The following is a 25,769-nucleotide window of genomic DNA, read 5'->3' as shown; positions in this document are numbered from 1 at the left end:
AGTAATTATAACAAGCAGGTATCAAATGAAGTCATATTTAGGAAGTCCCAAACACATAAGAGGATAAAAATGACTGTTTAATTTGGGAGCAGCATTAACAGGACACAAGGACAAACCTGAATACACAAAAGGACAAGGATGCCTCTCCATATCATACTCTGCTGTCTTTACTTAGATGGGGCTCTCCATCATTTCTAGTTCTATATCCATTTCATTTTGGCCCCTGATAAGCTTGTTTCTGCTTCCCAGCTTCATCAGGAGGGTGGCTTCAACTCACAAGGGACCATTTTGACAAATCAGACATGTCACAGAGGGACATATTCACTAACAGGAGTCTAAATGTTGTTTATGTGTGATCGGTTGCTGTTGGAGCAACATTGACTTCACACCATCTTACCTCTCCTCACTGTGTTGTTCTTGGTCCAGATATTTCTTAGCAGGAAAAAAAAAAAAAAAATGTTAATATATTAATGTCTGATAAATGCTATGAAATGATTATGGAGAGTGTTACTGGAATGAAAGATGACAGGGAAAACCGGAGTACCCGGAGAAAAACCCGTCCCGCCTCCGCTTTGTCCAGCACAAATCTCACATGGAGTGACCGGGATTTGAAGCACGGTATCCAGCGGTGAGAGCCCGATGCGCTGCCGTCTGAGCCACGGAGGCTCCTCGGTAGTGAATATCAAACAATAATTACTGAGTGAGTTACTAATTCCTTTCTGGTATACTTTCATTGAAGAGGAAGAGATTAAAACTAACATTTTATAGATTTTTACAATATGTTCTGTAATCAGTGGTTTTGAGGTTAAGTTTAAGTGAATATTAACCCCTTAAGTGGGCTTGACGCATGAGTATTGGATGTGACGCCTTTAGGCGTTCTTGTAATTCTAAATGTGTTCTTACGTTGGGTTAGCTGCCTATGCGTCCGGGTATTCTTAATCACTTCTGGCATCTACTATCATAATTTAAAACTAATTCCATTTATATTAGATGTGATTATTGCTGTCCTATTCATTTTTATCCGGTCTCATGCCAGTCGGGTAGTTCGCGCCTAGGTGGCAGTCCGACAGCTCGGTCCGCGCCAAATTCTTCGTAAAGAATTTGTGTATATGTACATATAAATTTCTAAATTTGCAAGTTGTTGTTGTTGTTGTTTTTTTTTTTTACAATACAGTTGTTCTGCGAACTCCATTGTCCATGTTCTGATAACTTTTTGTAAAGTGGTCTGTGTATGGTGGTAAACTGTGACGTGAACATGGCTTGGTTAGGAAAGCCGTTGAATTATATCAGTGACGATTATTTATTTAATCGTATGGTGATTTTATACAATATATATTCAAGGCAAAATCAAACTTTAAAGTCCATCCTTCTCAGCCATTCAGTTAAACCGGGTGCGAGAGCGAACATATCCTCAGGAGTGCCAGGGTTCGAATGAAGAGGAGCGTTGGACCAGGTGCTCAATCTCTGTTCTTCCAGGTTACAGTCATATATTGGTGAACTGATCCAACCCACTTGTACCTGAAGTAATTGCAACAACCATGTCTTTCAAACTCCCCTCATTTTTCTCTGAAGATGGCTCAAACGAACCGAAACATGTTTGATATTGTTTACTCCGTCTAATGACGGAATATTTATTGTATTGAATTAGGAGGATACTCTCATTTTTCACCTTTGTAAAGTGAAAACCGTCAAGACGGAATGATTCTAATATCTTGTAAAGGTCAAAACTGTTTGCCTTCTTTGTGGGATCAAGATGGTGGACACTTGTTCCCAATGTTTTTGTTGACCACTCATTTATTACAAGATACTGACAGTGACACGTCCACTGATGGGCAGAGTGACACAGAAAACGATGATCCTGAAGAATGAGAAGAAGAAGAGGAAGCAGTGGAAAGTGACACTGTATGAACTGACATTCCAAGTAAGCCTAGGTCTAGATTTCCTTTCATTGAAGATGCAGGTATACACATAGTACTGGAATGTGACCCGCTAAACATTTTTGTAACTTGTTTTCATCTCAATCTGGTATCAAAACTGACAGAGAAGTGTTGTGATTCGACAGTGAAACCAAAGCGTCCAAGGAGAACTTCTGGAGATCCAGTTCAACGACTAACCGCACGTCACTTCATATCTGAGAACCCGCTGCGGGAAGTAGGAATCACTCAAGAAAACGTATTGTGTGCCTGGCAAACCAGAGGTGACGGGAAACTGTCTACTGCTGTGAGGAATGTGACGTGGCACTTCGTGCTTACCCATGCTTCCATATTTACCACACTGTGCGCAATTTCTGAATGACCTATGAACCAGAAAGTACGTATAACCTATTGATGCATATCTGAAAACTTGAAAAATGTCATCATAATAATGTAAGGAACATTTTTTATATTCACTTTTGTATGAACACACGTGTATATATGTATATATTTACGGGTTTACAAGAAAAACGGTAATAATATAATGCTATTGAATTTCTACTGTATGAGGGGTGTAGAAGCAAAACTCACATTGTCCACTTTTCATGATTTACGGTAAAGCTGAAATACTCTCAAATGTGCACACCTGGACGAATCTTGCTATATACATTTCTTTTTACATCTTGAATGTGATAATAAATGACGGACAGCATCTTTTCTTGTGGAAAGTGAACGTGAAGGCGGCAAATTACATTTTAAGTTTGGAGAATATGAGTATTGCTCCACGTTTTTGGATAATGTGAGTTATGCATCACAGGGCTGTGGATAATGTAAGTTTTGGTACAAACATTCTTATGTTTAGTAGGCTATACGAAGCTAAGAAATAGGATTCAAACAGTGAACAGAAGCAAATAAATAAAAGAAAACTGGACACTTTGAGGAGAATAATAATAATAAAAACACAGTTTATTAAACTAATGCATAATTTTAAAACATAGTTGTCTTGGGAAACTTTGTCTTTATGAAAATAGAATCTCTCATGAAACCCGCGAAGGTCTTGAGCTCCAATTGTACGACATAAGAAGGCCCCCTGACTGTGATTGCATTCTGGAAACTTTGGTAGGTAACCTCTTTGAAGAATATATGCAAGAAAACAAATTCAAAACATGTAAATACGAAAAGTTGGAATAGTGAAACCTTCTCTTAATACTCCACCTCCAGAGCAAAAAAGTGTACATCCAACTCATCTCATTCGTTTAGCCTTGTTTCTTTTCCAGTTAGATTGATCTCTACACCTCTTGCGACCCCTTTCCTCTGGAGAACATTTCACACTTTCTTCCATTTATAACTCTTATTTTGGGGAACTATTTATATTAGTTCAATAACTGATGTACTGCGGAAGCCTTCACCTAACAATATGACATAACCTGTAACCTAATGTAAACATGGGATACCCACAATGCACTCTTTGTGTAATCGTGATAAACTAATACATTTAGTAGGAGACATCACGAACACTAATGTTAATAGTTCAGCGAAGGAAATATTAAAATAAATGCATTATTGTAGTTGCTAGGTAATCTGTGGAACAGCAGAGGTGAAAGAAGGTGCGGGCTGGAATGGGTCTAACTACAAGTCCGAAAGATGAATTTTAAAATTTAAATAAAGGTTATATTTTCAACAGATAACAACATTTAACAATTTTCACTAAGTGAAATAACAAAGAAAAATCAGGTACAATGCAACTTTACAAATGACCAAAGGGCATAAAACCCCTCATTACATGGAGCACTTGCTCCCAACTTCACATCTCAAGCCTCTCTAAGGCACTTTTACCACAACACCATAAAGAGCTGACCCGCTCTCGATCTTTCGAGCCTATAAAGGCAATAACAGACTATTACACAAACTGCCATCAAGGCATAACTTATAAAGAAACAATCTACTAGGCCTGAATAGCAAATTAAAGGTTAGTTAAATGGCCCAAACACAAAGATGAATGGAGGCAAGTACTTGTACTCCTACACAAAAGCTTGTTAAAACCTATGTGGCGCTAGGCCGATAATACAGGGGTTAATCCCAATCTATGGAGGTGACTAGTCTGCAAAATAAATTTAACACTTTAAGAAGGAAGAGAAAAATGGTTACGAAAACGTAGTCGCCTCAAGTTCCAAAAATGAAGGGGAGCTCGAGAGGGTAAAGCACTCTCTATCCCCGAATTACAGTTAAAGAAATTGTAGGTTTTACATGGAGTGAAAAGGGATTTACATTTTAAAGAGATGGGTTACATATTAAAGGTTTCGAACCTTCCCCGAGAGTCAAACTGCTGAACTAGCAAGAAATACAGATGTTAAAAGGCCATTACCTTGTTGAAGAACGGCTGCCTGAAGAACGAGGCGCTTCCCGCCCCCTGCTACATATTCACACACTGAGCAAGATGTTATAAGAGTGGCGCAGAGACAAGAAAATCAGCAGTTTTTATACCCTCACGGAAAATTCGAGACCTTTCATGAATGATTACGACCCGCCCACAAAGTTTTATTGGATAACAGCAAAAACTTATACACAAGGTGATGAAGAAACACCTTATTGGTGGAAAATTAATACAGAAATTCCTGATTGGCTACATTCAAAACAGGTGGAAAGAAAGGATTAATATTGCCAACCCACAAATGACAGAACAAAATTTAGTAAAGACAAAACTTATGAATACAAAATTTCTTCAAGAAAGTTCATTCCTTCACACTAGAGTGCATAATCATAGTTTTTTGGTAGAGACCTGTGTTAGAGAATGTCCACACTTCTTGATCAATGTAAAACAAAAGCAAATCAAAAACACGTAATGACCTCTTCTGATGAACAGTAGAGTTAGTTCAGTTGTTAAGTTCCGGGTTTCTCCAGTAGGGAGGTATTTTAAGGCGGAAAATTCAAATGTGCGGCGTAGAGGTGTACCAACCGGTACAGGTATGAACACCATGCCTGTTCCTATAGGGCACCTGTGATGGGAAGGTCTGTCTTTATGGGTAGTCAAATGATACAATGTTGACAATATAGCATTTGTCATATCTTTTATGAAACTGTAGTTGGAACGCACAGCAATTCCAAAATAATTCTGACACTTATCTGTCAGAGCTCCAGTTAATTTGCCTCTACCACCCATCTTTTTGTTATGTTGTACAATTTTTCTAAGAGCTGTTCCTAAACACTTTTGGTAGTGGCCCACACATTCCAATTTATTGACTTCTTTACCATTGTATGAATTGGAATCACACACTGCCTTGTTACTTTTGGAATCTCCATCCCCATAGAAATCTACATACCTTTACTCTCACTTGAGCGAGAAAATATTTTTACTGTTCCATATTAGGCAAAGACCCACTGTAATTTTTGGCACAGACTGCAGCATGATCAGCCTTCCAACCTAAATAGGATGGGGAATGCTTATCATCATTTGAATGCTTCTTACATCCAATACAGTTTCTGGACATTATCTCAACAAAACGAATATACATTCAAATGCACACAGGTAAACAGGCAATGTGACAATATTTTCACTCAAAACACACAGTTGTGGAAACCATGGAAGCTGTCATTACCAAAGAGTATTCCTGCTGCATACAAAGAATACGGACATGGAGCTATCTATGGAGAGCTATTCTGTAACAACGAGCACCAAATTTGAATTAAAACATCGAAAGGAACCATGGAATTCTCCGTGCAGCGAAGCCACGCCCACCTCAGACCGAGACACTGGTGCACTGTTCCCTTTAAATCAATTTTCTGAGCACATTTGTGCACGAAACATGTAAGAACTATGCATTTTATTAGAGTAGAAGAATTAAGCTTTCATTAGGAAACAAAAATGAAAAAGTGAAAATTCCGTCCAAATACGTCATTTCAAACGTATATGAATACAAAACTGACAGAGAAGTATTGTGATTCGACAGTGAAACCAAAGCGTCCAGGGAGAACTTCTGGAGATCCAGTTCAACGACTAACCGCACGTCACTTCATATCTGAGAACCCGCCGCGGGAATTAGGAATCGCTCAAGACAACGTGTTATGTGCCTGTCAAACCAGAGGTGATGGGAAACTATCTACTGCTGCGAGGAATGTGACGTGGCACTTCGTGCTTGCCCATGCTTCCGTATTTACCACACTGTTAAATTGAAATAAGAAATAATGTAGTTCAACCTATTCAATACAAATAGGACTACATTTCTATTTAATTATAAGCGGACTCGGTACCGGTTTCGACCCCAATCTGGGTCATCATCAGCCTAATAAAATGCAAAAAACAATGCATAGGTAAATAAGAAATTAAACAGTGAGTTTTAAACAAAAACAGTTGAAGAGGCAAAATATGTTAATGGGGATTGGCACTGTGCAATTTTAAATCGTAAAATCTAGAAGAAGTAGAAAGTCAGTCACTTATAAGAAGTAAGGCTCAATCTTCTGAATAGTAGCACAGCACATGCAAAGTTCAGCACTGTCTCATAATGTTTACAAGAAGAGGTGAAAAGTTAAATGAGCCAGCATGCATATATTATCAGGCGCGAAGTCACAATATAATTTAATGAATATGAAGTCCCAAAATTGTCTAGAAATCGAAGACGAGTCGCTACTAGACAATTTTGGGACTTCATATTCATTAAATTATATTGTGACTTCGCGCCTTATAATATATGCATGCTGGCTCATTTAACTTTTCACCTCTTCTTGTAAACATTATGAGACAGTGCTGAACTTTGCGTGTGTTGTGCTACTATTCAGAAGATGGCGCCTTACTTCTTATAAGTGACTGACTTTCTAATTCTTCTAGATTTTACGATTTAAAATTGCACAGTGCCAATCCCCATTAACATATTTTGCCTCTTCAACTGTTTTTGTTTAAAGACTCACTCTTTAATTTCTTATTTACCTATGCATTGTTTTTTGCATTTTATTCGGCTGATGATGACCCAGATTGGGGCCGAAACTGGTACTGATTCCGCTTATAATTAAGTACATAAGACTACATAAATAAGACTGCATTTCTTATTTATTTGTATTGAATAGGTTGAACTACATTATTTCTTATTTCAATTTCATTGTGATCCAGTTCAATATGGAACATCATGAAATTTTTATCTTTAAATTTTACCACACTGTGCGCAATTTCTGAATGACCTATGAACCAGAAAGTATGTATAACCTATTGCTGCATATCTGAAAACTTGAAAAATATCATAATAATGAAAGGAACACTTTTTATATTCACTTTTGTATGAACTCGCGTGTATATATGTATATATTTACAGATTTACAAGAAAAACGGTAATAATATAATGCTATTGAATTTCTACTATATCACTAATAATTTAAATAAATCAATTAAAATATTTTTTTGTGTTGAGTATTTACATCTGCCGCACGCTACTATACCCATTCCAAAAGTGCACATTGCGCTGAATAATTACCCACTGGCTGGTTGACATTATGAAACTATTCCCCAGTTAAGAGGTTAACTTTTGTTTATATCGCAGGTGTACAATGAATTAGGCCTATAAGTCGCTCAGAACAAAAGTAACCCAAAGTGACAGAATGGCTAAAAAGAAAACAGGTTATGAATGAAGTAAGGAATCTAATCTGTCATTTGTGTTATGATTTAAAAAAATACAAAATATTCATATGGAAATTTTGTGATGTTAAGCATAAAAATGCTCAACCACTTATGTTCTTTTAAAAATCAAATATGCTTAATATTTTCTTAGTGTAATTTTGAAGAAGTCTCTCCTAGTCCAACCCCTTGTCCTTGTCCATGTCATGGGAGATGTGCAACATGATGGATTAGGGGATTCCTGTGTGGGGGGGGGGGGGGGGTGTACAGCGGAGACCTTGTGTGCCCCATGACCTCTATGGTAGCTGTGAAGGCTCTACAGGAACCGTGAAAAGTAATGGCTAACAGGTTTCTGGTGAACTACTCCGCCACATCTGCCATTGAGGACATCTTCGGAAAGGCAGAACTTGCGGACGAGGCAACCTTCCTCTCTTGGAGTTAAATAAAGAGGAACCACTGCCTTGTGGTGAAGAGGGATCTTCAAAAGGCTAAGGGAGACAACACCTACAGAAAACAGAAGGTTTTGGAGGCTTTAGGTAGTAGCCCCACCACGAAGAATGGGTTGCAGTGGGCTAATAATTTTCACAATCTCAAAAGAGCCCTATTAAAGAAATTGAAGTGAAACACGACCGGACAGATAAGAAGTTGACAACTTTTGGCATGAAATTGGAATAGAATAGGAACAAACTAATTGATCCACCTTTTCAATGCAAAACAATGCTATAATATTTAAATTACAACATTTTAATTAATAAATGGAACTAGTTTCAACGCTTTTTCTGCCGTCATTTTCAGCCAAAAAACTTAGAAAAACAAACATTGACATATACACAAAATAAAGATACAAAGCAATGCACAATTCAATTGAACATATGACTAAAGTGTAAATGAATTAATGTGATGAAAGGTCACTTCTTACAACACCTCCCAAGAAAATTGTGTCCTTTTCACTTAACTTTAACTTTCAAATTACATGAAGATTTAAACTTGCAGAAGAATATTCCATCTGGGCCAACTTCAGCCAAAAGACGTCAATAGGAGCTTTCAATTAGAGAAGACATGTATTTTACCTCTGAATAGTGACAAGTCTTTTCACACTTCGAAAATTGGTAACGCAAAGTCAAATTTGGAACCTTCAAAGTTCCTTTCAGGCTTATAGATAAACATATCCTAAAGTGTTATGCCATGTTTTAAGAAGGAATGTTACATTTTAAATCTGGTACTGTTCCAGCTCACTCTCACATAAACTATAAGTATATAATAAACAATTTGAGACTGAAATTCGAACTTGGACTCAAGTTCCTTATGATTTCAAAAGAAATATTATTTGGTGATTCAAGACTTGCGGTTAAGTTTTTAAGAAAATTTTAACTTAGTGTTGTATAAGGTGATACCACTTAATTTGGCCATATTGGTCCTGTGCTTTGTTTTGTCTCGTTTAGAGAAGACATGTAGGCCTACTTGATCTTTGAACAGTGATACAAATTATTTTCGTACATTGAATTTTGGCAACAGAAAGTTGAACCCGGAACTTCAAGTTCCTATCAGGCTTATAGATTAAATTTCTAATTGTCACATCTTGTTATAAGAAGAAATTTTACACTTTCCACAAGTTACCAGCATATAATCAACATTCTCAGAACAAATATTGAACTTATACTTCAAATTCCTTACGATCTAAAGAGAGCTATCTTAAAAAAGTTCTGCAGTGATTCAAGAAATGGTGTTATACTTTTAATTAATCTGTAACTTAGTGTTGTAAGAAGTGATTTTTCATCACGTTAATTCATTTACACTTTAGGCATGGTCAATTGTATTGTATTGTGCATTGCTTTGTATGTTTATTTTATATATGTCGGTGCCTGTTTTTCTAAGTTTTTTGGCTGAAGTTGACGCAGAAAAAGCGTTGAAACTAGTTCCATTTATTAATTTAAATGTTGTAATTAAATATGATAGCATTGTTTTGTATTGAAAAGTGGACCCATTAGTTTGTTCCTATTCCATTCTCGGTTCAGTACGGATACATAGTGAAGTTCTTAAATTTAAATGAAATGGGAAACCATAACAAGTTTTTGGAATGTTAGAACCTTAAGACAGTAGCAGATTGTTGTCAGAGTGCACCAAGTTCAGTAATTATCAGCCTTTACGAAACTATGATAAAACGTTTACCTTGGTATTGTCGTAAAAGTAATGTACCGTTACTATTGATTGGTTTCGTTATCATGGTTTCTTGACTTTTGTATTTCTCACTATTATTTCTTTCTGAAGAAATTCAGAGTAATATTCAGGAGGCAGTGATCATTTCAATAGTCACTTGTCTTTAGTTTATCCAGAAGGCAGTGATCATTTGTGAAATGTAGTGTTGTCGTGAGTCAAACCTGGGCATCTTGTTCCTAAATCTCTTATCATGAGGGTCGAATCGCTCACAGTTTGATGTTTAGAAAGAAATAAACTTCCCTTTTTCTAACTACTTCCCCATTTTCACCTCCAGGAGACTATTTTCACATGAGTGCAGTCCAGCGCATCCAATACACCAGAGAGCCCAGCTATTCTGTGAAAGCCTACCATAACCTCTCTTGTTCCCGTTGCCTAAGTGGAAGTTTAATGAACTGTGGCGATAATGAGAAAACTACATCAGAAACCTTATGTATTATGCGGCATGTTGCTCTGTCAACATCATAGACGTCACTGATCAGTCCTTGAAATGTTCCAGTTGCATAGGACCGCAGTGCTATCAGAAGGCGATTTCTAGGCGATATCGGATAGTTCCTCCCAGTTGAAAAATAATAAAGGTTTTCAAGTAATCCACCTATTCAGTACTTTATTTCCCATTATAATGGTTACATGAACACAATAACACTTATTTGGGACATGTTTCGCCCTTAATTTAGGGCATCTTCAGCCTAAAATAAGCTTGATAAGTGCATATAATATTACAATAGAAGCTAAAAGATTAGTTAGTTACTAAAATTTGGTACATATAATGTGAATGTTGATACATTAATAAAAACATGTTAATGGAACACTGTCAATGATCATACTAAAACCATCTTGTCAGAGACTAAAACTTCCTCCATTAAAATTATGTTCTAATTAAAATGGTTCAAATAAAATTGTTTGTGGATTCACCAAGATATAGGGATAGAAGATCGCTGACTTACGTAAAGAACAAAAGAGGGGCAGATATTGGAAGTGATCACCATTTGGTAGTTACCGAGTTTAAAATGAAAATTGCAGGAGGTGGAAAGAAATTTGAAAGGCAAAAGAAGACATTTGATCTAAGGAAATTGCAAGATGAAGACAGAAGGAAAGAATTCTGGATAGAATTAAGAATTTGTTTTGAAGCTCTTCCTGTTGAATTTGAATTGGAACTTGAGATTGATGTTGAATCAATAGGGAAGAAAGTTAAGGACATAGAGAGAAGGTACTTGAATTCCACAATCATCTTACGAAGGAATGGATGTCTGATGGTACTTGGGGAAAAATAATCAGGAAGCAAGTTAAGGCAAAGGTTGATATGAGTAAAACAAGACATCAGAAAGCAGCAGCACAGAAGGAATGCACAGAAGCTGATAAGAGCATGAAGAAAAGTGAAAAAGATCGTATACAGTGGGTGGATGAGCAAACACAGAAGGCAGAAGAAGCATCGGTGAGGGGAGATGCTAAGAAACCGTATAACCTCAAAGAAACCGTCAAAGAGAGGTTTTTATCAGGAATAAGCCTGTTAAAACTACGAGAGGTGACCACTGACCACCCAGGAAGAACAGTTCGAAATATAGAAAGAACTTTTCATTGAGGTGCTCAATAAAGATATAGAGTGATTGGTAACAAACAATGATATCTGTACATAGTGACCCAAGAATAAATTTACAACCCCCCAACCTGTTCAGAAACAGAGAAAATCTTGCAGCAAAAAAGAACTCAAAAAGCGCTAGGTGTGGACAATATCACACTAGAAATACTTAAATCAGATATCGAGACATCAGCAAAATTGCTGCAACCTCTGTTGGAAAAGATCTGGAATGATGCGGAGCTACCTGCCAAATGGAAGAAAGGTCTATAAGATACCAAAGAAAGGGAATATTTCTAAGTGTGATAATCAGAATGGAAATACATTATTATCTGTATCCAACAAGGTGCTTTCAAGGATCGTTTTAGAATAGATGAAGGACGTTGTTGAATTACGCTTTGGGAAGGAACGGTTCGACTTCTGTTAACATCAAAGTTGTGTAGACCTCATAAATACTCGTGAGAATTATTTTGGAACAGAGTGCAGAATGGCAGGCCGACTTACCCATTTTGAGAAGGCCTTCAACTCGCTCAATAGAAGAGTTATGTAGTAAACACTTGAGGAATATGGTATACCACGAAAGGTTCTACTAAACCTTACAAAGAATATGTATGAAAGTTCTAAATGTCAGGTTCTGCATGTTGGAGAGCTTACCGAACTTATACATGTGGCATCTGGGGTTCAAACCAGGCTGAGTGGCTCATATGGTTAAAGCACTGGCCTTCTGATCACAACTTGGGCAAATTCGATCTTGGCTCAGTCCGGTGGTATTTGAAGGGGCTCAAATACATCAGCCTCGTGTCAGAGGATTTACCGACATAAAAGAACTCCTGCGAGACTAAATTCCAGCATATCTGTGTCCTCAAAACCTGTAAAAGTAGTTAGCGGGACGTAAAGCAAATAACATTATTATTCTGGGGTTTGACAAGGCTGTATTCTTCCTCCAACACTTTTCCCACGTGTGTTGGGTAGTGTGGAGGGAGTTAATAGTGGTTGAAAGGGGGATTCATTGGGGCTTATAAGACAGGCTAGAAGACCTTGAATTTGCAGGTGATATCTACCTGCTGGCGCAAAGGTTCACAGTCATGGAAGAGAAGATTAAGCTGTTGAAGTAGGAAGCAGAGACTGTTGGGCTTAAATTAAATTTTAATACTACCAAGGAGATGAGGGTCAACTTCAAGATCGCCTGTACATGATAAATATGTATAACATGTTAACTCCTTCCTATATCTTGGGAGTATTGTTACTATAACTGGAGGAGCGGAAGAAGACGTCAAGAGCCAGATCAGGAAAGGAAATGGTGCCTTTGTTTAACTGTACCCTGTTTGGAGGAACAGAAACATTTCTAGGAGGACTATGATAAATGAGAAAAAGGGGTGTTGGGGATAGGCCACACTAAGGAAGCTCAATGGAGCTGTCGAAATGACAGCATTTGACTGGAATCCCCGAGGTGCTAAAAAATGTGGCCGTCTGAAGAAGGCTTGGAAGAAGATGATTGTGTAGGAGAGCCTTGGAATGAAGTGAAAAAGCTGGCCAACAATATGACCAGATTCAAGTGTTTCACGGAAGCCTTATGCACCAAGAGGAGCAACAGGAATTAAATCAATTTTGAAGAAGTTTGGAGGTACTCATATTTCATGTTGTGAATGTCTCCCTTTTCTTTACAACGATCTTTACCCTCGTCATTCTTGTTGCTCTTTTTTAATATTTGTATTGTTTATTTTGAATTTCTTGTTCATAAAGTTTGTATGTGTTTCTGAATCTGAAGGTATTGAATAAAAATGTTTAATGTTATAGGGGTAATACTCCAGAGACGAGGGGTACAGCATTTGTCGTCTATGATGATATATTTGATGCAAAGAATGCTTGTGACCATCTCTCGGGTTTCAACGTTTGCAATCGCTACTTAGTTGTCCTCTATTACCAGGTATGTTTATATTATTTTGTGTTATTGCAGATAAATTTATTATGATTTTGGCTTTGGATGAATGAAATGGGTGAAACATTTCTGAAGGGACTGAAAAATTTGTATGTCAAATGTGGGAATACTTACTACCGAAAAGCTCTATACTGTATTTACAACGTGTAAAAAAGAAAAAAGAATATATTCCAAAATAAATACTGCACATTACACCATTTTGAAAAACATTTCCAGAGTGGACTGCGTTTTCTTTTGTCCAAGTTCACATAGAACTGAATCCATCTTCATCATTAACCCTTTTGTGCCCACATTTTTACTCTGCTTATCCCCAGGTTTCAACCTACTATTTAGGAAACATTGAAGCAGAACACATTGTTTCAGAAAAAGTTAAATATAATTGATCACAATGTATTCACATTTTCCATAATATTAGAAAACATCTCATCACATCCATTTCTCTATTCATAGAGTCATAAGGTTGTTGGTTCAACCCCCCCCCCACTGATGATACTCAACGTAGAGGTAGGCTTCATTTGTCATATTCTCATGTTCTCTGAATCCCTCTAAATCAATAATCACGGTATTCTGGAAGTGGAATGATGATTTCCTCTGAGCAAGTATCTTCCCATTCCGTATATATCGTATTTTACCAGAATATGCCTGTTTGAATGCTCCGTTCATATATATGCAATAGACTACGTCACTGAATAGTTTGTCTCCTCCTAACATATGTAAAAAATAATCTATTTCTTGTAATACTGTTTCCAAATGATGGCCAAGTTCAACATCATCCATATAACAATTCGGAGTTAACAAAGCAAAATGTTTGTGTTACCTGAATTGCCGTGCCATCGCCATCAGGTCTGATTTCTCGATGTCCTTTTTCACTCATATCACTTTTAACACTAAAATTATCTTCGTTGGTATGTTATTCACTCACTAAAAATTCACCTCCACACCTGCTCAACAATTCTGTGTCGCTGTCTTCGCCTATAAGCCTATTCAGCTCAGTTTCAATATCCACAATATTCAGTGCCGCCATGTTTACGAACAAAACAGCTGACCCGCGCTTGCCGAAGTTCAAGACCGTTGCCTAGGCAACGTCAAGACAGATTATCGCTCTTCTTTTATTTCCTAAGCCTCGTAGATTGTACTGCGTTTTCATAAATGCCTTATAAACAGTTCACTGCCGAAACAAATACAAAACTATCACATAGATTGCAGATGTATGCAGAAAATGCAGCCGGGCCCTTTTGGGCACTAAGGGCGGGAAAGAGTGAAGGCCATGCCATCATCAAAACAAAACTTGTGACATATCGCCACACTGTGTCCATTGCTTCTAGCGCCCATTGATGTGGGTTCTGGTTCGTCCTCTTCTTCACTTTCTTCCCGTTTCTTATTTGCCATCTGCTTATCAGAGACTGACAGACCACAACAGTCATCACAATCTATATAAGCATCAAAGCTTTCGTTGTTGTCTTTACCTCCTATCTGTTGACATTCATCAGTTGTTGCAAGGTTTATGTCTACAGGCGTGATTGTCTTCTTCAAGAACACAACAGAAACTGGCCGTGTTAAAATACTTCTTGATGGTGTACGGTTCATCTGAATCCCAGGCAGAGGTCACCCTTCTTCGGTATCTTGATGAGGAGACCCTTCTTCCACTCTTCAGGAAGGTGTTCTTCGTTCCATATTAGTGTTAGAAGTGGCTCCATGATTTCCGCTGTTAAATCTGGATCTACCTTTAGGGCTTCTGGGATAATGTTATCTACACCTGGTGCTTTGCCACTCTTCATTTTTTTCTCTGCTTGTGCAATCTCTTGTGTTGTTGGTTCTACTAAGATGTCTGGATCCCTCCAAAATGGTTTCAACTTCTTCAGTTCTTGATTCCTCACCAAGGTTATTGAGTACTTCCATGAAGTGATGTCTCCATCTTTCCAATAGTTGTGTCTCGTATGTCAAGACTACTCCGTTTGCATCTCTGACTGGTTTCTGCCCTGAAAAGTTCCTCCTAGAAACCTTTCTCGTAATGGCATATACTTCTTTGCTGTTGCCGACTCTTGCTGCTTCTTCTGCTTGTGTTGCCAGTTGGTCTGTAAACTCTTGTTTATCTCTCCTCACTTTCTTAACCTCCTTGTTGGTCTCCCTGTATTTTTCCATTGCTACTGTTTTCTGCTTTCTTGTTCTACTGGAGTTGACGAGTGTCTTGCCCTCTCTTTGCTTTTGGATCGATTCCCAAGTGTCATCCGATATTCATTCTTTCCTCCCTGGTTCTTTGTAGCCCACTATCTCTTCACATGTGTCATGAGAGTTCCTTGACTGTGTTTGTTCCATTTAGTATTTACCTCTTCATCTGGTTGTTCGGCGAGGGCTTCAAACCTGTTCTTCAAATGTATCGTAAATTCATTTTGCACCTCAAGTTTCCCAAATTTCCCAGAGTTGAAACGTTTCATTCGTACTGCTGCCTGTTTACTGGTGCTGCCATCTTCAATCTAATATCAGCAATCAAAAGGTGATGGTCGTTCCGTACATCTGCTCCATGTTTATACCTCACACCCAGGAGTGAATGTCTCAATCTTATTGCCAAGTGATCAGTTTGGTTTTCTGTCCGGAGATCAGGTGACACCCACAAGATCTTGTGGCAGTTCTTATGTGGAAACAATGATCCACCTATAACCAGTTCAAAATTACTGCATAGGTCTATGAATCTCTGGCCATTATTATTTTCTTCTCCTATTCCGTGTCTACCCACGATGATTTTTCTTCCTTCATTTTCACTACCGATTTTTGCATTTAGATCTCCCATCAATACCACAGTGTCTTCTTTATCCCTGCCAGTGTTGATGTCAGCCTATCATAAAACTCCTTCTTTTCCTCTTCTGCTACCTCTGTTGGCGCCTAACACTGTACTATGGTCACAGGTCTCTGCTACCGCTGTTGGTGCATAACACTGTACTATGGTCACAGGTTTAACTTTGGTTTTTATCCGTACAGTTATTATCCTGTGCCGTATAGGGGTCCATTCTATAATGCTATTTATTGCTTTCTTTGTAAGACATCCACTCCACTTGAATGCTGATCATTTTCTTCTCTTCCAGAGTAAATGAAGACGCCACCCTCTTCTGTTTTCACCTCTCCGTAGTCTATCCATCTTGTTTCACTCAACCCAAGTATCTCCAGTTTATACCTTTTCATTTCTGCCATTACTTCTCATTCTGCCAGTGTCCGACTCATTAGCTGAACAGTCAGCGTACTGGCCTTAGGTTCAGAGGGTCCTGGGTTCGATTCCTGGCTGGGTCGGGGATTTTAACCTTTATTGGTTAATTACAGTGGCCCGGGGGCTAGGTGTTTGTACTGTACTGTCCCCAACATCCCTGCAACTCACACACCACACACAAAACTATCCTCCACCACAATAACACGCAGTTACCTACACATGGCAGATGCCGCCAACCCTCATCGGAGGGTCTGCCTTACAAGGGCTGTATCCGGCTAGAAAAAGCCACACAAAATTATTATTTATTCTGCCAGTTTCATACATAGTTTTCACATTCCAGAATCCGATTCGTGTCTTGTATTTCATTGCAAAAGTCGTCTCCATAAAATCCGGCCCGCATAAATTTGGTCTGGTTTCTGTAATGAGTTTAATTCAGGTGTGCGAGTTATTAGCCCACAGCACCCTATGTCCAGTGGAAGGGCTGCCTCCTGTCTGCACTAGACCACAGGATTTTTCTGTAGGGGTTATCTACCTTAGCCTAGGCAGTGGTTTCTTCTTTGTTTATCCCCAAGAAGGGCTGCCTCGTCCGTCAGCTTTGCTGTACCAAAGGACTCCTTCTCCGCCGTGACTGCCGCTGAGGTCTTCACCAGAGCCCCATTAGCTGTCACTTTTCAGGGTTCCTGTAGGGCCTTCACAGCTACCATTGCGGTCATGGGGCACACACAGTCCCCACTGTACATCACCCCTACAGGCAATCCCCTACTTCATGCCGTTGCCCACCTCCCACGGCGTGGACGAGGGGTTGGCCTAGTGGGAGGCAGTGTTGGACCAGTTTAGGAATAATGTCCAAAGTGTGTTCAGTACAACAGCCAGCTCCGGATAGCACATCTGAAATCGCCTTAATCGAGTCAAGACACTCGTAAAAAATATCGCCCCACATCGACCTAAACGAGCTCAGTTTTTCATTAAGTTTCCTTTCAGTCTGGAAAGAATGTCACACTCACTTCTAGATGGTCATGTTAGAAACCTCGTGCCTCTGTCGGATCCAAAATCTTTAATTTCCGTAAGAACTGAAAACTGGCTGTCACTTGCGTGACGGAGAGGACAGTCACAGTATATACACTTGATAAATTTTGAGGATTGGCTAACAACATTCCCAGCTGCCGCTGTGGATCAGTGGTAGTGTGTCAGCCTCCGAATCCCAAGATAGCGGGTTCAAACCCGGCAGAGGTAGTCGGATTTTTGAAGGGCAGTAAAAAGTCCATTCAGCACTCCATGTCGTACGATGTCGGCATGTAAAAGATCTCTGGGTACACATTTGGTGTTTACCCGACAAAATTTATTACATCCCAGCCATAGACGCCTAAGAGAGTTTCAGTTTACTCAGTCTGCCATCTAGTGGGCCTAGAGTAAAACGGAATGTTGAAATTGACAAGCAGACCGCCAGATTGCATCAAATTGAAAGGTTGAAATGTCTGCACACGGTAGCTGAGTCCATACAATTATTATGATCAACTAAACGGTTTTATATTGAAAGATAGGTGAAGGGACTCAACTCCGGCAGAGCACTTTCTCAATATTCAATATGTAAACAATCTTGAATAACGAGAAAGTTCAACGTTTTCACCATTAACAACAAAATAGCCTTTATAATTTGTGGAAAAATGCAGGTCACACATTCTGCTTCTGGCTGACAATTGCTTAGTCTCGCCCACTTCGCAAACTTTATTTTCTTTTGGTGGTGTAAAAAATAGTCTACCATCAAGCTTCCTTCCATAACCCGATTTACAGTTAGGAACTAAACGGTACATTTTCTGGAAATTATAGAAAACTAGTTGATTGCACACACAACGCATAAAACAAGCAAATTCCCTCGATAAGCGTTAAATTTTCACCATGACTCTGCACACACACGCTATTACCTTCTATCTTAAAACAATCAAGTTTATTAAAATATTCAACCTATTCAGTACATTACATTCGTCTGAATGCTTATGACTTGCACATTACAATCAAATTGGGACATGTTTCGCCCTTAGTTACGGGCATCATCAGCCTAAACCTCGCCCCCAAAATCATAAATTCATCGGGATCCTGATTTTCTCTTAGACTATCTTAATACTTGTGTGAAAATAATATGAATTAAAAAATACATTTTAATCAGTTTTTAACTAACTGGCAGAAAATTTTAGAAATTATGTGAAAATTCTTGAAGCAGTCTTTAAATTGCTCATTGGATAAGCTTGTGTTGAAACCTATTAAAATTTCCTTATATAGTGTACCACTATTGTCTTCTTGGTCAATGTCCTATAGCAGGGGTGGCCACTAACCTTACTTCTGGGAGCCGCAAAGTTAGGAGACAAAAATTTGGGAGCATGTTTAGGAAATGGTTTATAAAATGAAGACACGTTTTTCATTTTATAACAAATGAAGGAACATTTATTTTCTACACTACACCGAATATTATTTTTCAGGTACACATCAAGGAATGAGATTTTACTTTTGAGAAGTGCTTTTTTGAGTGTTCATTTTTGCTGTTAGTTTTTTGAAGTCTGGCTGATAAGCGCAGTTCGCACAAGTTCACTTAAATGTTCACCACTTAGTTCAGATCGATATTTAGATTTAATGAATTTAATCGTTGAGTACAGTGATTCACACACATAAGTAGTCAAAGATTGAGATTAATCTTTTGGCACACTGTTTTGTTAGTGTGTATTTTTCTTCTGGAACATTCTTCCAAAATTCTATGGTAGAAATGCCACTTTGAGTCATTTTAGTCCATTCTCTTGCAGTTCTTGTAGCTCCAACTCTACAGCTGCTGTATCCTTATTGGTGATGGAAACAAGACTGCCATCGCCCACAACATCAATAGAGAAAGGATTTTCCAGGAATGAAAATTAAAGTTTAACTGATCTCAAATTATTAAATCTGCCATTGATTTCTTCAGCAAGTCCAGGCATTTTACTCGTGTAATCTTCAGTTTCCACCTGAACGTCAGGAAGGCGTTCAGTAATTTTCTTCAAACATTTGAAGTGAGAAAATATTTCAGTCTGAAGGTCTTTCCCAAAACGCTTCAACTTGCTATGAAAGCTAAATACAGCCTGGGCCAATTAAGACATGTCTTTACAAGGAAGATATTGCTTTGAACGGGAGTGTGTGTCAGTGAGCCAGTGTCGTAAGGTGAAGCCAGTCGCGTTCACGTATAGGCAGTAGCGAGTGTCGATACTACCTACACGTGAACGCGACTGACTTCATCTCACTACACCGGCTCACTGACACACTCTCCTGCTCAAAGCATTGTCTTCCTTGTAATGATATATTTAGTGTTTTTAAATGCTGGACCACATCTGTAAAAAAAAAAGCCAAATCTAACAACCACTGGGGGTCATTAAGTTCAGGGAATGATTTTCCTCCCATAAACTGTTTGATTGAATCAAGTAATTTAAAAAATCTGTCAAGAACATTGCTTACTGATAGCCATCTTACTAAGCAGTACTAAGATACATCATCAGGAAGCTCGTCATTGTTCATATCTTCTATAAAAATTTGAACTTGTCGGTGTGTTTTGGTACATGAGCGAATACAGTTCACAATTCTTAGAACTACCTGCATAATATGCGGGTACTGAAACTATTTTGCTGCTAAATGTCCTCTGTGAATAATACAATGTACAGGTAGGAAATCAGGAAATGATGTGTCAGCACTTAACAGCCCAATACGCCCTTGTTTAGTGCCAGTCATAGATGGTGCACCATCGGTAGCAATGCTGACAATATTATCGATAGGCACCGAGTTTTTCTGTAAAACACCATCCAGGGCTTCTTTAATGTCATAAACATGAGTAGTATCCTTCAAAGTAACCAGGTCTAAAAGTTCTTCCACCACCTGCAAGTCCTTTGACACATATCTCACAAATATAGGTAGTTATGGTTTACCTTTCATATCAGTAGACTCGTCCGGAGCCAGACTTACTGCTGAGCACTCTCTTAGATATTTTGTAAATTATTTAAAATATCCGCACTAATAACAGAAACTCGCCCCTCTATTGTGTGTCTAGCAGCGGGTATTTCGTTGATCAGTTTCTGCAGTTATTATTTTCGGGTTCTAAAACATTGATTGGATCAAGTAATTTAAAAAATCTGTCAAGAACATTGCTTACTGATAGCCATCTTACTAAGCAGTGCCATGTTCTTCTTAATAAACTCCCCCTCTATGTAGGGTTTCTTTGCTTTTGCAATATTAAAAGCAAGATGAAGCCAGCTTTGGTTGTCAAATCTGCTTCCTTAGTAAAAATTGATATAACCCTACTCTATGAAGTTTTTCCTTTAGTGATTTCAGTTTGGTTTTCCTTAACTGAGAGCCAACAGGAAAATCTTTGTTGAAACCGCTGTGGTTAGTGTCACGAAGGTGATTTAGATTACTGGCCTTGAACTGTGACAAAGTTATTTGACACAAAAGACACATTGGCTTACCGTTTCTTTCTACAAAAACGAATTCTTCCTCCCAGTCGGTATTAACAGCTCGATTCTCCTCTTCATATTTACGCTTCTTAGACAGCATCGCAACTGTTCGACAACCAAGCCACAACTGTACTAAAACAGCACACAACTGCACACAGAAAAGTATCAACACTCGCTACTGTCTATACGTGAACGCGACTGGCTGCACCTCGCGACACTGGCTCACTGACACACACTCCCGCACAAAGCTATCAAATGGAAGGCGCCGGAACTATCTTCATCTCCCATGTCTTACCACTGACCTACAGCGCTAATAACGTTAAGCCGCACATCACTGCTACTGACTGCCGCCAGCCGCGAGATGTCGTTAGATTCCATTAATTATATCATTTAATTTTACTCTAAGATTGGTGTTAAAGGCCGCACAAGACTGACTCAAGAGCCGCATGCGGCTCGCGAGCCTCGTTGTGGCCAGCCCTGTCCTATAGAATAAAGATTACATTTACACATTATACAAAAGAAAACATCACATGAGTACATTTATGAACATTCACAAGATTCAGAATTTAGTTAAAAATGATTTGGATGTTGTTTAACTCTTACAGTGCCAAGATGCCAATGCATCGGCACTTACATTCTGTACGAAGAATGCCAGGATGCAGATTCGATCGGCACCGTCTTATAAGTCGTGTGGTTATGCAGTAAGGCGCTAGATTGTGCCACAAATCAAGTAGAAAGAAGGTAGAATGTTTGTATTTCCTTCTTATTTCATTAGATAGCTATGACGTAGCTTAATTTTTGCTAGTTTACTCCTCGATTGCGAGTGTATAATCTGTGAGCGCTTGACGTCTATGATCCAATATGGCAGCCTCCTTGTTTGTTTATGTCCACGGGTTGTGATTTGTTTTCAATGATTTTACGTTCTAATTAACGCATTAGAGTTATTTATCGTAATATATTAAGTTTATTATTATTTCTACTGTAGTTATATTTACTTAGCAATTCATTTAGGTCGTAGTAAAGTTGTAAATAATACATTTATCACAACAATGCATGTCGTCACATAAGCCTAATTCGGGAGAAGAAATTGAGGAAATTTTGGGTTCCTTTGAAAATGTAAGCGACTCCAATTTTAGCGAAAGTGATGATTATGATGTTTTTGGGGTCTTCAGATAGCGCACCAGAGAATGATGGAGCCGTGTCATTGGCTAATGGGCTTACAACATTTCGTGCAATGTCAAAGTGTTATAGTGACAGTGCTAATGAAAACGACAGTGACAGTGCTAAAGAAAATGACAGTGAATTAGATGATTCTTGGGCTGAATGATTATTCCCAGAAAGTAATGTTGTCCATCCCGCCATTTTTATCAAATCCCAGGGCCAAAACATGCAGGCCTACCTCAACCTGATGTTTCATCCATAGAATATTTCAATCTGTTCTTTACACTTTCATTCCTGACACTATTAGTTTATTTTGTATGTTGTTCTGATCTTCTGAACTATTCTGTAGTAACAAATACTGCTACTAGACACAGTTCACTCAAATGATTACTATTACTCTCCCAAAATACATACAATATCCAATCGTTAACAGGTTACACTGTTGGTGTTTTTCTCTCCACATGTTCAATGTTTTTGGAAATTAGTTTATAAATTGGAAAGTAGCCCTACTTTAACAATATAAATTGGTATATATGATCCCAGATAAGAGTTAAGATTAAATATCATCACTTAGTCACTTTGGATTTTGTGTAAAATGTGCTAATTAATTTTAAATTATGTTTTTCCCTTTTTTTAAATAAAGATAGTAATATTTTTGTGCACATTATTCCGCAAAATTTTGTTATATGAAATGCAAGTCACATATTTATGTTCCTTGGAGTATATCAAACTCACATACCAAATTTTACCTCCATATCCTTTAAAATGGGACGTAAATTAAAAAATGTATACAGTGATGCAAAATCCATTGAAACATGCTCGGCATTCTATGCATATGATGACCTATTATGGGTCGGCATCCAAAGGGTTAAGCTACATGTTGTCTGACAACCTATTCAGTAATACTCAAAGGAAAGTTTGTTTTTTAAATCTCTAAAATTTTCTTTAATTCGTAGCCCTATTTTATCTTCTAGGTCAATGTCCTTTGTATAATTAAAGATCACGTAACACTGTGTATAATCGAAAAACCATATAAGTTACATTTATAATCATTCACATGGATTCATGATCTGGTCAAAATAGTCTACATGTTAGATTTCTTGTTGTTCGTCGACATATTTACACGTAAAATATAGGATGGCCTTGGAGAATTATGATAATTAAGCTTTAAATTTGTGGTAAAATGTATTGGTATGCTGATATAATACTCGTTAAAAGTATTATATTATAATAATGATGAAATGAAATGGCGTATGGATTTTAGTGCCGGGAGTGTCCGAGGACATGTTCGGCTCGCCAGGTGCAGGTTTTTTGATTTGACTCCCGTAGGAGACCTGTGCGTCGTGATGAGGATGAAATGATGATGAAGACGACACATACACCCAGCCCCCGTGCCAGCGAAATTAATAATGGTTAAAATTTCCGACCCTTCCGGGAATCGAACCGGGAGCCCTGTGACCAAAGGTCGGCACGCTAATCATTTAGCCATGGAGCCGGACATAATAATGATGCCATTTTCGTATAAGAAGCTTTTACTAATCTTGATGAGTAGATTGGATGAGATCTAATCCCGAAGTGTAAGGTGAAAGTAATCTTGCCACGGTCCTGATGTTGTTCTAATGGGAGACTCACGGAAATCTACCTTGCTGAGATAAGAATAACCTCCAGTAGAGTGAAAAGATGTTAGGACATCTCCTCATGTGTGGCAAGTTTGTGTCACATGCGGTGCCAGCTCGACTGAATGCTACTGCTTGATTGTTTTAAGATAGTATATCAATTTTCAATACGAACCAACCATGACATTTATTACACGTAACGCTATTACCTTCGTCAATAATTTGGCTCACGTGTTGTTGGAGCTGGTGCGTTGCGACTGCAGCGCCACACTCCGGCGGGGCCACCAACGACAGTGTTGAGAGAGCGGAATGATCACACTAGGTGTTCTGTTCATCATGGTTCTAATATAAAAACGAGACACAAGGGGAGAAAACGTGACCAGACTTGGTCTTGAAGTATAGTCCTTGTTTACTCGAGTTTCTCTTGCACTCACCGAATGCAGGAAGGTGGAATAAAGCTGTAGAGTCAAGAGTACCCACAAGACTGGGAAAAACAAATGGCGAATCTACCCTCCAACCAGCACCAATGTTGATCGTGGGCTGGTTTGTCACTTCCAAGATATCTATGTATAATGAACGTTTGGAAGCACTAAGAAGACGGTAGTAGATTTTTAGACAGGCTGGACCACACCGAAGTATGTTCTGTCAGTAGATGACGTAGTAGCATAAGTCATATGATGTGACTGACTACAGTCTGCAGACTGACTTGCTGAAGGGTAAATATGTAACAACCTGACGAAGGTCCCATGGTGGTCCTACGCAGAAAGGTACCAAGGTAAGATGAAGTTGTTACACCAGATGGAGGCCTCTCTCGGTTAGGGGATACAAGAGTTTTATACTGGCAGTTGATGAACCATTCATCAATTACATACATACAGTATAACCCCGATTTTTCGTGACCTTGATTTAGCATAAACCCACATTTAACAGAAGAAATTTCAAGCCCAGAAAATTATTCCATAAGAGCAATGTAATTTTATATTCGGTTAACGTAATTCGCATTAGAACAGCACCTTCATTTAGTGTAAGGAAATTATTTTAAAAACTCTTTCTATTTGCTATTTAAAGTATGTTAAGAACTTACGAAAAAGACGTCATAAGCTTGCTAAGGATGACTCAAGGCAGAAGAGGAACTTAGGGCATGGGTGCTTAGCACTAAAGTGAGATGTTAGGCTCACATACACATCTGACCATGGCCATTGTAGTAGAGTACAAGTCCGCTGTTGTGAGAATCTTGTTGTAACGACAATATTTTTATGCACCTCGTAAATTCCTATACTATTCTGTCCAATATCCTTCCATTACAAGGAGAAGCCTTTCACTGATTCATCTGTTATTTCAAGCATATTTGGACATGTTATTTTTTCTATTATCGATACTCGCTCTTAACTCCAGCATTTATATTGAATACGACAGCAGTTGTTAACTCCTTAGAAATAAAGGTTGAAGTAAATATTGCTTAATTTTAATACTTCTTCTTAAAGTGCCAAATCCAGTCCTCCAGACATTGCTGATCACGCTGGAGAAAGCACCCCTTTCTTTAGCTGACTTGAGGAGTTGTTGGTTTTGTTGATCAAGTCCACTCTTTGATGTTTTGGAGCCATGACATTGATGGTCTAAGCAATGAATTTCATTAAGAAATAAATCGATGGTCTACCAGCTCCTCGCTTGCCTTCTATCTTGCCCTGTCATATCAGGTGTAAAAGCCTGTCTGTACTTTCTACCTTGTAGAACATGGCCTAAATAAGCTGTTTTCCTGGCTTTGATTATGTTTTGGCAGCTCATGCTCAGCTCTAGCTCTCCGTAACACTTCATTATTGGTTACAAAATCTGTCCAGGGTAGAGCATTTTAATAGTAGTTACTGAAGATGCAATCAATCAATCAGTCAATACTGATCTGCATTTAGGGCAGTCGCCCAGGTGGCAGATTCCCTATCTGTTGTTTTCCTAGCCTTTTCCTAAATGATTTCAAAGAAATTGGAAATTTATTGAACATTTCCCTTGGTAAGTTATTCCAATCCCTAACTCCCCTTCCTATAAATGAATATTTCCCCCAGTTTGTCCTCTTGAATTCCAACTTTATCTTCATATT

At 38.4% G+C, this 25,769-nt stretch overlaps 1 protein-coding gene across 2 annotated transcripts in view; it reads left to right on the top strand.

The window, feature by feature from the left end:
- The window catches only part of Sf3b6 (splicing factor 3b subunit 6), a 75,989-nt gene that overhangs the window by 29,385 nt on the left and 20,835 nt on the right, over nt 1–25,769 (top strand). For both annotated transcript variants that reach the window (XM_067153027.2, XM_067153026.2), the window contains one exon: nt 13,100–13,229. In XM_067153027.2, coding sequence (XP_067009128.1) covers nt 13,100–13,229 — 130 coding nt within the window. Of the gene's footprint in view, nt 1–13,099; nt 13,230–25,769 lie in introns of those variants that run through there.

The sequence above is a fragment of the Anabrus simplex genome, chromosome 8, assembly GCF_040414725.1.
Source record: "Anabrus simplex isolate iqAnaSimp1 chromosome 8, ASM4041472v1, whole genome shotgun sequence".
Classification (NCBI taxonomy): domain Eukaryota; kingdom Metazoa; phylum Arthropoda; class Insecta; order Orthoptera; family Tettigoniidae; genus Anabrus; species Anabrus simplex.
The sequence above is the reverse complement of the archived record's forward strand: the minus strand, read 5'-3'. Positions and strand labels throughout refer to the sequence as shown.